The sequence below is a fragment of the Oncorhynchus mykiss genome, chromosome 23 (assembly GCF_057628025.1).
Source record: "Oncorhynchus mykiss isolate SJ-2025 chromosome 23, ASM5762802v1, whole genome shotgun sequence".
Taxonomy (NCBI): Eukaryota; Metazoa; Chordata; class Actinopteri; order Salmoniformes; family Salmonidae; genus Oncorhynchus; species Oncorhynchus mykiss.
The window spans coordinates 5,068,219-5,080,775 of record NC_143044.1 but is presented as its reverse complement, the minus strand read 5'-3'; the positions used below and the strand labels follow the sequence as shown (position 1 = coordinate 5,080,775).

At 45.6% G+C, this 12,557-nt stretch overlaps 1 protein-coding gene across 4 annotated transcripts in view; it reads left to right on the top strand.

Annotated features, from left to right (window-relative positions):
- LOC110502313 (adhesion G protein-coupled receptor A3) overlaps window positions 1-12,557 on the top strand; it is a 264,724-nt gene that overhangs the window by 240,361 nt on the left and 11,806 nt on the right. For 2 of the 4 annotated variants that reach the window (XM_090216661.1, XM_036959857.2), the window contains one exon: window positions 4,338-4,379. The exons of the other annotated variants lie outside the window; for them this stretch is intronic. In XM_090216661.1, coding sequence (XP_090072787.1) covers window positions 4,338-4,379 — 42 coding nt within the window. The remainder of the gene's footprint in view (window positions 1-4,337; window positions 4,380-12,557) is intronic. 4 annotated transcript variants of the gene reach the window in all.

Here is a 12,557-nt window from a genome sequence, read left to right as displayed (position 1 = left end):
TTTCTGAGTTTAATTAACATCCCATCATGCTTCATGTATTAAAATGCTCAGTGTGTGTAAAATTCCATCAACAAATGATGGAATTTCTCATGGAAGAATGATGGCACATCCCTCCAATAGAATTACAGACACTTGTAGAATCTATGCCAAGGCGCATTGAAGCTTTTCTGGCTCGTGGTGGCACAACACCCTATTAAGACACATTTTTTCTATGTTGGTGTGTCCTTTATTTTGGCAGTTACTTGTAACATTTTCTCAGAGCTTCCCGAAAACTCCGATAGCACGTGAACGCAACATTACTCATTATGCTTGGCATCAGCTTTGGGACAGTGAGAAACTCCTTGCTCGCAGGAGGAAAGTGCTGTGTGTGCGCTTTGCCAATCACAACTCTACTGTGTAACTCAATTTGAGCAAATTCGACAGGAAAGCCTGTTGGACTAAGATAGGTTGACGCGTGGTGATGGGAGACAGACGGACAGATAGCACACCAGCACCAGGTTCACCATAGAATCTTGAAGATGGCAATGCCACTGTGTCGTTAAAGATATGTTGCCCACAGGCTTTGACACTTTACTCAAGGAGAACTGTCGAACATTTGAAGTCACAACGGTAAAGGAAATAAACGGAGACAAAGAATAAATAGAGAGTGCTGAAGTAACTTCCCAGCTGGCACATTACGTTCTCTGGATGTTCATCTGTTCATGGTATCAGTTTGGTTCTGGGAACCTTCCTCTTGCATCATTCTTTCATTTGAAGATGCTTCATGGAAAATCTTGAATAAAAAGTTGATTACACCCTCCTTTTCAAGTGTTGTATGGTACAATATATGAATTCCAGGTAGCCTGTAATGTCAACAATAGGTATTCGGTGCACATTCCTACATGAACCATCTGCAGCTGGATGCCAGTGAAAGTCATTGAGGACAAAGACCCTCAGCCCCTCTTCACACTCCTCGACCACCTGCGCAGCACAGGGAGGGTGATTTCTGGAATTTTGTATGTGTTGTGTTAGAGGTCGACCAATTAATCGGAATGGCTGATTAATTAGAGCCGATTTCAAGTTTTCATAACAATCGGAAATCGGTATTTTTGGACGCCGATTTTGCCGATTTAAAAAAATATATATATATATTTTGTTTTTTACTTTATTTAACGAGGCAAGTCAGTTAAGAACACATTCTCATTTTCAATGACGGCCTAGGAACGGTGGGTTAACTGCCTTGTTCAGGGACAGAACAACAGATTTTTACCTTGTCAGCTCAGGGATTCAATCTTGCAACCTTACGGTTAACTAGTCCAACGCTCTAACCACCTGCCTCACGAGGAGCCTGCCTGTTACGCGAATGCAGTAAGAAGCCAAGGTAAGTTGCTAGCTAGCATTAAACTTATCTTACAAAAAACAATCAATCAATCATAATCGCTAGTTTTAACTACACATGGTTGATGATATTACTAGATTATCTAGCTTGTCCTGTGTTGCATATAATCGATGCTGTGCGCAATTGCGAAAAAGGACTGTCGTTGCTCCAACGTGGACCTAACCATAAACATCAATGCCTTTCTTAAAATCAATACACAGAAGTATATATTTTTAAACCTGCATATTTAACTAAAAGAAATCCAGGTTAGGAGGCAATATTAACCAGGTGAAATTGTGTCACTTCTCTTGCGTTCATTGCACGAAGAGTTAGGGTGTATGCAACAGTTTGGGCCGCCTGGCTCATTGCGAACTAATTTGCCAGAATTTTACGTAATTATGACATAACATTGAAGGTTGTGCAATGTAACAGGAATATTTAGACTAATTGATGCCACCCATTAGATAAAATACGGAACGGTTCCGTATTTCACCGAAATAATAAACGTTTTGTTTTCGAGATGATCGTTTCCGTATTCGACCATATTAATGACCTAAGGCTCGTATTTCTGTGTGTTATTATGTTATAATTAAGTCTATGATTTGATAGAGCAGTCTGACTGAGCGATGGTAGGCACCAGCATAAGCATTCATTCAAACAGCACTTTCGTGCGTTTTGCCAGCAGCTCTTCGCAATGCTTCAAGCATTGCACTGTTTATGACTTCAAGCTTATAAACTCCCGAGATTAGGCTGGTGTAACCGATGTGAAATGGCTAGCTAGTTAGCGGGGTGCACGCTAATAGCGTTTCAAACGTCACTCGCTCTGAGACTTGGAGTAGTTGTTCCCCTTGCTCTGCATGGGTAACGCTGCTTAGAGGGTGGCTGTTGACGATGTGTTCCTGGTTCGAGCCCAGGAAGCGGCAAGGAGAGGGATGGAAGCTATACTGTTACACTGGCTATACTAAAGTGCCTATAAGAACATCCAATAGTCAAAGGTATATGAAATACAAATTGTATAGAGAGAAATAGTCCTATAATTCCTATAATAACTACAACCTAAAACGTCTTACCTGGGAATATTGAAGCCTCATGTTAAAAGGAACCACCAGCTTTCATATGTTCTGAGCAAGGAACTTAAACGTTAGCTTTCTTACATGTCACATATTGCACTTTTAATTTCTTCTCCAACACTTTGTTTTTACATTATTTAAACCAAATTGAACATGTTTCATTATTTATTTGAGGCTAAATTGATTTTATTGATGTATTATATTAAGTAAAAATAAGTACTAATACAAAATACATTTTAAAAATCAGCCGATTTATCGGTATCGGCTTTTTTTGGTCCTCCAATAATCGGTATCGGTATCGGCTTTGAAAAATCATAATCGGTCGACCTCTAGTATGTGTGTGTATGTGTGTGACTAATGTTTGCCATGAGAGGGGCCCAGGCAATGAGACTTAGCTTCTGGAGACAAATCAATTTCTTCTCCTATCCCCCCTTCTCCTCAGCCCAGAAAAAGCCAGATGACAGAATCTGATGGCAGCGGATTTATTTGGGCTGTCAGCTAATCCGGCATTCTGTCATGGTGACTTTTGTCCAATTGACCCCTCTGTGTAATGTGTTGGCCCCACTGGTTAAATGCTTAGGATGCAAATAAGTACAGGAGATAGGGTACGCACTGAACACTCACTTCACTTCATTAAAAATAGCAGTGGAACTGGGCAATATTCTCTCTTTTGTTGTTGTTGCAATACAGTAATAACTTCAGTGATTCTGTGTCAGTATGCAGTGTCTGCATCAGTATTCAGTGACCCAAAATAGAACGAGTTATGGTAAGCGGCACAGCAACCAATTACACAATGCGGCTTTATTCACCCGTTTTTGCACCAGTTTCCTCCATTATCGGTAAATATCACAACATGTGGACTGGCCTGAGTGCTCCACTCCCTGTAGTATATCCAGGGCTAGACAGCGAGACAGAGGCCAGTACATAGACAGAGGAGAGCGGGAGGAGGCACTTCTCGCTCCGGGGTCTTTGGATGTCTATTTATATCAGTTGATGATTGCTGCTGCTCCCCAAAACTGAACTCAAAAGTGCCCGCCCTCTGCACTGTCTGCCATTTTGTGTCGTGGGTTTAAATGACTCTTTAATGGAGAGTAATGTGATAAGAGAGAGAACAAGAGTCGAGACAGAGAGAGCGAGAGGGGGAGAGAGAGGAGGAATGAGAGAGAAAGACCTACAGGGATGTGTTCCTGTGTATGTATGTGCTGCGTGCGTGTGTGCGTGTATCTGTGTGCATGCGTGATTATGTGCGTGTCAGCCTGGCATGGAAGGCTGGGGTTGTAGACTGGTGATTTGTTGAGATAGAGAGGGGAAATAGAGGTCATAAAGCACTAGGCTTTAACATCCCCTGGTCCTCTCGTCTTTATGCTTATCTCCTTGTCATGTGTGTAAATGATTTCTGTTGGAGGAGTGTCCTGAGGGAATCACTCCCACTCAGACAATGACAGCCCCGATAATGCTCCCGCTTCCCCCTGCCTGCCCAAACATCTCGATCCTAATAGAATATTGGGATGGGTGCAGTGTAAGGGAAGAGGGAGAGAGGTGGGGACAGACGGGGTTGGGTAAAGAGGAGAGAGAAATAGCAAGACAGACAGAGGGGGAGAGGGTGGGGACTGCATGTTCCTGCTTTGTGTTTTTTCCAGGGCTGAAACAGTGATAGGAAAAGATCTCAAGCAGTAATAGAGACATCTCCGATTTGAGGAGAAGGGGATGCTCCAGCACAAATAAAGCTGTTTGTCTGCTTGTCATGTGTTATACTGTGTCTCAGAGTTGTTCTCATGTTGAGGAGTGGTAGAGTTGTTTATACTGTGCAGAACAGGAGAGAGGAGAGTAGGAGGTCAATTTGTACTTCTTCCTCTCTCATGCTCTCTCTTTTCTCTCTCCCTCTCTGTTTTCTGTCCCTTCATCTCCAGTCTACAACCCAAGCCGGCACAGAGAGAGAAGCACATCCTCAGGTCTCTTTCTTTATCTTATTTTTCTCTCTTTGTCTCTCTTTCTAACTGACTGACTACTGACTGACTATCTCTCTCTCTCTCTCTGACTGACTATCTCTCTCTGACTGACTCTCTCTCTCACTCTCTCTGACTAACTCTCTCTCTCTCTCTGACTAACTCTCTCTCTCTCTCGACTGACTCTCTCTCTCTCTTACTCTCTCTGACTGACTATCTCTCTCTCTCTGACTGACTCTCTGTCTCTCTCTCTCTCTCTCACTGACTGCCTGACTGACTGACAGTCTCTCTCTCTCGATCGACTGACTATCTCTCTCTCTCTCTCTTGCAGTGCATGCTGGGAGTTTTTTTGGGAGTTCAAGTGTTTGGTGTGGAGGGCTCTGTCCTTACTTATTTTCTTGATTCTGTCCTTTGTATTTTCTTTCAATTTGTATTCTCTATGGTGGAGGGTTAATGCACTATTTGTTTTAGCGGTATCCACAGTTTTGTTAGGTTGGAAGAGGACAGAGTTAGTTTCCTGGGGTTTGGAAGGTGTGGTGTGCACGATGGCTTCTTAGCCTAGCACGGAGGAGACGCTGTCGATACGGCATGGATTCAGGTGTGTTCCTGAGAATGGAGGTAAAGTGGAGGAGGTTCTGCTCGCAGTGAATGAACAGGTAGGAGCTGAATTTATACATTCCGCTTCCAGAATGAACAAAGCTGTGGTTGTGTTCATGAAAAGAGCAAATTTGGTTGGTAGGCTAATTGCTAGTGGAATATTTGTAAGGGGTGTGTTTGTGCCAATTTCGCCTCTTTCTACCCCTTCGACCAGGGTGGTAGTTGCAAATTTGCCTCTGTTTATTACGGATGATCAAATCAGGAAAGAGCTGAGTCATTTTGGTAAGTTTTCTCGCGGTTTTCGTGTACTGTCGGCAGGTTTTCAGGCAGCTGCCGTTAAGCATGTTGTTTCATTCTGGAGGCAAGTGGCATGTTTCTGAATAACAATGAGCAACAGCTAAATGTGCATTTTAAAGAAAGGCATGGGTAGAGTTTGCTAGCACAGATAGTCTACAGTGTTTTGAGTGTGGGGATTTGGGGCATAAGAGCTTTGCGGGCCCACATAAAGGCCATAGACAAGGTGAGGGTACAAGCGCCCCCAGTGGGGGAAATTGAGGTCAACGTGCAGGGGACAATGAGATGCAGGCAGCAGAGGCTGGGCCTAGTCATGCCAGTGATGGGGGTGTAGATGAGGCTGAGCCAAGTCAGGCTAGAGATGGTGGCGTAGCTGAGGCTGGGCCTAGTCAGGTTATGGATGGTGGTGTAGATGAGGCTGGGCCCAGGCAGGTTATGGATGGTGGTGTAGATGAGGCTAGGCCTAGGCAGGTTATGGATGGGGGTGTAGATGAGGCTGGGCCTAGTCAGGTTATGGATGGTGGTGTAGATGAGGCTGGGCCTAGTCAGGTTATGGATGGTGGTGTAGATGAGGCTGGGCCTAGTCAGGTTATGCTAGTGGATGAGGAGAATATAGTGGGGAAGTGTAAGAAACTAGGGGGGGGGGGGGGGGGTGTCAAGCGTAAAAGGAAAAGGGGAGAAGAAAGAAGTTGGGAGGGGAGAGGCTGGTGTGGTCAAAGGAACCAAGGAGGCCCTGACCAGAGAGGAAGGGCCGGTGGTCAGGATGGGAGATGAAGATGAGAAGGAGGAAAGTGAATCTGAGGAAGAGGATGCTGAGGAGGGCCTTTTTTTCCAGTCTCCTCTTCAGTGGGTCCAGAGCTGACAGCCAGTCAAGCAGAAAGGTCAAAATATACGGTGAGGGAAACGACAAGGTTCCTGAATGAGACCAAGGGAAAAAAAGTTTATCTTGAGGCTATTTTTTCCAGGTTAAAGCAACGGGAGCACTTGTAAGAGCTAGGTTCTCCATGCTCAAGGAGATGGATGCTCCCAGCTCCTTCTTCTTTGGTTTAGAAAGACAGAGCGGTGAAGCCAAGGGCATGCATTGTCTACAGCTGTCTGATGGGCGGGTGACCTCTGTGGTGGGGGAGATGCAGGAGCGAACTGTGGAGTTTTATATTGAGTTGTATAGGGCAGAACTGTGTGATCCTATGTCTGCCCAGGACTTGTTTGCAGAACTGCCTAAGCTCCCTCTGTCACAGAGGGATGAAATTGACATTCCTCTGTTGTCCCATGAACTGGCAGAGGCCGTAACCCAGATGTCCCCCGGCCGTGCACCGGGGGTCGATGGACTCCCAGTGGAGTTTTATAAAAAATTCTGGGGAATAATTGGACTGGACTTTTGCCTGTTGCGTGAATGCGTCGGGGTAGGAGAGTTGCAGATGAGCTGCCGTCAGGCTCTGACTCTCCTGCCCAAAAAAGGGGACTTGTGTGAACTTAAGAACTGGAGGCCTGTGGCATTGCTCTGTGTGGACTACAATATATTTGCCAAGGTCCTCTCTAACAGACTGAAGTCCCATCTGGACTCTATGGTACATAAGGACCAAACAAATTGTGTACCGGGACAGACGGTCAATCACGGACAACTTGTTCTTAATCAGGGACATGTTGGACTTAGCGAGAGGTTCTAATGTGAACTTTGGATTAGTCTCTAGATCAAGAGAAGGCTTTTGATAGAGTGGACCATAAGTATCTGTTTAATGTGATGTCTGTTCTTGGGTTTAGAAAAAGTTTTTTGACCTATGTGATGATGTGGTATGCTGGGGTGTCATGTATGGTCAAGGTGGAAGGGGGGCTCAGTAGGCCAGTCTGGGTGAGACGGGACATTAGACAAGGATGCCCTTTATCGGGGCAGTTATATACATTAGCCATTTAGCCTTTTTTGGGCTAAATGGACTGCAAGGAGTGTGCTGGACAGGCATGGGTATGTTGACAGGCATAGCAGTGTCAGCATAGGCAGATTACGTTTCTGTGATGGTCAGGATATGCAGGCACTAGAGACTAGTCTGAAGGTGTACGAGGGAGCTTTGTCAGCTAAGGTAAACGGGGGCATGGTGGGATAGGGCACCTCCTCTGCTTCCAGGGAGTTTGCAGTGGGGTTGTGAAGGTCTTAAAATGTTGGGGGTGTACCTGGGCTTGGAGATGTGGATCAGGAATAACTGGGAAGTGCTGTCACAGGTAGTGATATCAAGACTGGCCAGGTGGATGGAGTCATATAGAGGGAGGGTGCTGATAATATACAAACCTGCTGGCATCTTCCCTTTGGCATAAACTGGATGTCCTCAGCCCCCCCTGCCGACTTGCAACTTCACTGGCTGAGGGCAGCAGTTTTGTACATGACCGTCCACAAAGGAGGACAGGGCCTGGTGGAACTGGAGAGCAGGGTGGCTGATTTCCGACTAAAGGCGGTGCAGAGACTGCTATACCATACTGATGTTGGCTGGAGGGAACCAGCATGCACTCTGCTGAGGAGAGCTGGCAGATTAGGGTTGGACCAGTAGCTGTTCCTCATGAAGCTGGAGAGGCTGAGTGCAGCAGGTCTCTCAGACTTTTACTCTGCAGCTGCTAAGGCCCACATGAGAAGGGGATATGGAGCCTGGGCTGTGAGTGTGGGAGGAGTCTATCTTCCACAACCCAGCCATCCCTTAGAGATCAGTTCAGTTAGCCACCCTGCAAAGGCAACTGATGGCAGCGGGTTTACTGAGGCTGGGTGACCTGCGACTGCTGGGAGAGGAGGGGTGGAAATCCCCAGAAGTCCTGGCACAACAAACAGGAATAACGTCTCTTAGGCTGCTGGAGAGATTCCTGGAGGAGGTCCAGGAGGCACTGTCTGAGCCGGTAAGGGTGGTGTTTGAGCGGCCAAAGGGTGAGGGGCCACCAATGTTTCCGCCACTGCAGATGACGGCAGAGACCGGGAACTGGCAAGGGGGTCTGGAGGACTTGTCAGATTTTAACACTCCGAGCCTGGGGGAGTTTGAAGGGGTGGGAGGTAAAAGCCCTCTACAACCTCTGCATTAAGGTAAGGAACATTAAGAGCCTAACAGGAGTGAAGGCACATCCGTGACAGGGGGTACGTGGGGAGGAGAGTATGGTGGGTTTTAGATGGAGGGGGCTCTACAAACCCCTAGTACCAAAGAGGTCAGGGGACCTCCAGTGGAGGGTTTTACATCTATCCCTGGCTACTGACAGCTGGTTGGCACGGGTTGAACCGGGAATTGTGTAGGGGTGTCTCTGTGTTATGAGAGAAACTGTGATTCATGTGTTTTCTGTGTGTGCCAGGTTAATGCCATTAATGTCTCTGTTGGAATGTCTGTGTGAGAGGTTGGGGGTGGTTTTTACTTTTGGTATGTTTATAATGGGGTACAGGTATTCAAATAAGGAGAAGGCCAAATGTGTTTTGTTGAATTTTCTGTTTGCTAAGGCAAAGTTGGCTATTTGGCAAACAAGGAGGAACAGGGTCAAAGGTGGAGGGATAACAGACCCTTTACTATTATTTAATGGGATGGTCTCTGCACACCTTAGGGTAGAATTTGTGGGGGCTGTCTGTATAGCAGGGGAAGATGTTTTGGATATACGGTTGTAGAAGTGGTGAGGTTTTTGGTTATTGTTGATGTGTGGTGTTGTTTTGTATCGTGGGGTAGAGGGCAAGGTGAGTATGGTACATGTATGCAGTACAGGATATTTTTTGGGGTTTATTTTTTGGGGGGAGGGTTTAATGAAATGAGAATGTTTCATTATCGAAAGACAAAAAGTCGATCTCTATCTCTCTCTCTGACTGACTATCTCTCTCTCTCTCTGACTGACTATCTCTTTCTTAATTTCATTTCAATTCAAGGGGCTTTATTGGCATGGGAAGCATATGTTATCATTGCCAAAGCAAGTGAAGTAGATAATATACAAAAGTGAAATAAACAATAAAAATGAACAGTAAACATTACACTCACAGAAGTTCCAAAATAATAAAGATATTACAAATGTCATATCATGTGTATATACAGTGTTGTAACGATATACAAATGGTTAAAGAACAAAAGGGAAATTAAATAAGCATAAATATGGGTTGTATTTACAATGGTGTTTTTTCTTCACTGGTTGACCTTTTCTTGGGGCAACAGGTCACACATCTTGCTTCTGTGATTGCACACTGTGGCATTTCACCCAGTAGATATGGGAGATATCGAATTCTTTGTGGATCTGTGTAATCTGAGGGAAATATGTGTCTCTAATATGGTCATACATTGGGCAGAAGGTTAGGAAGTGCAGCTCAGTTTCCACCTCATTTTGTGGGCAGTGTGCACATAGCCTGTCTTCTCTTGAGAGCCATGTCTGCCTACGGCGGCCTTTCTCAATAGCAAGGCTATGCTCACTTAGTCTGTACATAGTCAAAGCTTTCCTTAAGTTTGGGTCAGTCACAGTGGTCAGGTATTCTGCCACTGTGTACTCTCTGTTTAGGGCCAAATAGCATTCTAGTTTGCTCTGTTTTTTTGTTAATTCTTTCCAATGTGTCAAGTAATTATTTTTTTGTTTTCTCATGATTTGGTTGGGTCTAATTGTTTTGCTGTCCTGGGGCTCTGTGGGATGTGTTTGTGTTTGTGAACAGAGCCCCAGGACCAGCTCCAGGTCAATCTCTCTGTAGGTGAGGGCTTTGTTATGGAAGGTTTGGGAATTGCTTCCTTTTCGGTGGTTGTAGAATTTAACTGCTCTTTTTCTGGATTTTGATAATTAGCAGGTATCGGACCAATTCTGCTCTGCATGCATTATTTGGTGTTCTACGTTGTACACAAAGGATATTTTTGCAGAATTTTGCATGTAGAGTCACAATTTGGTGTTTGTCCCATTTTGTGAATTCATGGTTGGTGAGCGGACCCCAGACCTCACAACCATAAAGAGCAATGGGTTCTATAACTGATTCAAGTATTTTTTTTTGGCCAGATCCTAATTGGTATGTCGAATTTTATGTTCCTTTTGATGGCATAGAATGTTCTTCTTGCCTTGTCTCTCAGATCGTTCACATCTTTGTGATAGTTACCTGTGGCGCTGATGTTTAGGCCAATGTATGTATAGTTTTTTTGTGTGCTCTAGGGCAACAGTGTCTAGATGGAATTTGTATTTGTGGTCCTGGCGACTGGACCTTTTTTGGAACACCTTTATTTTGGTCTTACTGAGATTTACTGTCAGGGCCCAGGTCTGGCAGAATCTGTGCAGAAGATCTAGGTGCTGCTGTAGGCTCCCCTTGGTTGGTGACAGAAGCACCTGATCATCAGCAAATAGTAGACATTTGACTTCAGATTCTGGTAGGGTAAGGCCGGGTGCTGCAAACTTTTCTAGTGCCCTCGCCAATTCGTTGATATCAAATCAAATCAAATCAAATCAAATCAAATTTTATTTGTCACATACACATGGTTAGCAGATGTTAATGCGAGTGTAGCGAAATGCTTGTGCTTCTAGTTCCGACAATGCAGTAATAACAAGTAATCTAACTAACAATTCCAAAACTACTGTCTTGTACACAGTGTAAGGGGATAAAGAATATGTACATAAGGATATATGAATGAGTGATGGTACAGAGCAGCATAGGCAAGATACAGTAGATGGTATCGGGTACAGTATGTACAAATGAGATGAGTATGTAAACAAAGTGGCATAGTATAGTATAAAGTGGCTAGTGATACATGTATTACATAAGGATACCGTCGATGATATAGAGTACAGTATATACGTATGCATATGAGATGAATAATGTAGGGTAAGTAACATTTATATAAGGTAGCATTGTTTAAAGTGGCTAGTGATATATTTACATCATTTCCCATCAATTCCCATTATTAAAGTGGCTGGAGTTGAGTCAGTGTCAGTGTGTTGGCAGCAGCCTCTCAGTGTTAGTGGTGGTTGTTTAACAGTCTGATGGCCTTGAGATAGAAGCTGTTTTTCAGTCTCTCGGTCCCAGCTTTGATGCACCTGTACTGACCTCGCCTTCTGGATGATAGCGGGGTGAACAGGCAGTGGCTCGGGTGGTTGATGTCCTTGATGATCTTTATGGCCTTCCTGTGACATCGGGTGGTGTAGGTGTCCTGGAGGGCAGGTAGTTTGCCCCCGGTGATGCGTTGTGCAGACCTCACTACCCTCTGGAGAGCCTTACGGTTGAGGGCGGTGCAGTTGCCATACCAGGCGGTGATACAGCCCGCCAGGATGCTCTCGATTGTGCATCTGTAGAAGTTTGTGAGTGCTTTTGGTGACAAGCCGAATTTCTTCAGCCTCCTGAGGTTGAAGAGGCGCTGCTGCGCCTTCTTCACGATGCTGTCTGTGTGAGTGGACCAATTCAGTTTGTCTGTGATGTGTATGCCGAGGAACTTAAAACTTGCTACCCTCTCCACTACTGTTCCATCGATGTGGATAGGGGGGTGTTCCCTCTGCTGTTTCCTGAAGTCCACAATCATCTCCTTAGTTTTGTTGACGTTGAGTGTGAGGTTGTTTTCCTGACACCACACTCCGAGGGCCCTCACCTCCTCCCTGTAGGCCGTCTCATCGTTGTTGGTAATCAAGCCTACCACTGTTGTGTCGTCCGCAAACTTGATGATTGAGTTGGAGGCGTGCGTGGCCACGCAGTCGTGGGTGAACAGGGAGTACAGGAGAGGGCTCAGAATGCAACCTTGTGGGGCCCCAGTGTTGAGGATCAGCGGGGAGGAGATGTTGTTGCCTACCCTCACCACCTGGGGGCGGCCCGTCAGGAAGTCCAGTACCCAGTTGCACAGGGCGGGGTCGAGACCCAGGGTCTCGAGCTTGATGACGAGCTTGGAGGGTACTATGGTGTTGAATGCCGAGCTGTAGTCGATGAACAGCATTCTCACATAGGTATTCCTCTTGTCCAGATGGGTTAGGGCAGTGTGCAGTGTGGTTGAGATTGCATCGTCTGTGGACCTATTTGGGCGGTAAGCAAATTGGAGTGGGTCTAGGGTGTCAGGTAGGGTGGAGGTGATATGGTCCTTGACTAGTCTCTCAAAGCACTTCATGATGACGGATGTGAGTGCTACGGGGCGGTAGTCATTTAGCTCAGTTACCTTAGCTTTCTTGGGAACAGGAACAATGGTGGCCCTCTTGAAGCATGTGGGAACAGCAGACTGGTATAGGGATTGATTGAATATGTCCGTAAACACATCGGCCAGCTGGTCTGCGCATGCTCTGAGGGCGCGGCTGGGGATGCCATCTGGGCCTGCAGCCTTGCGAGGGTTAACACGTTTAAATGTCTTACTCACCTCG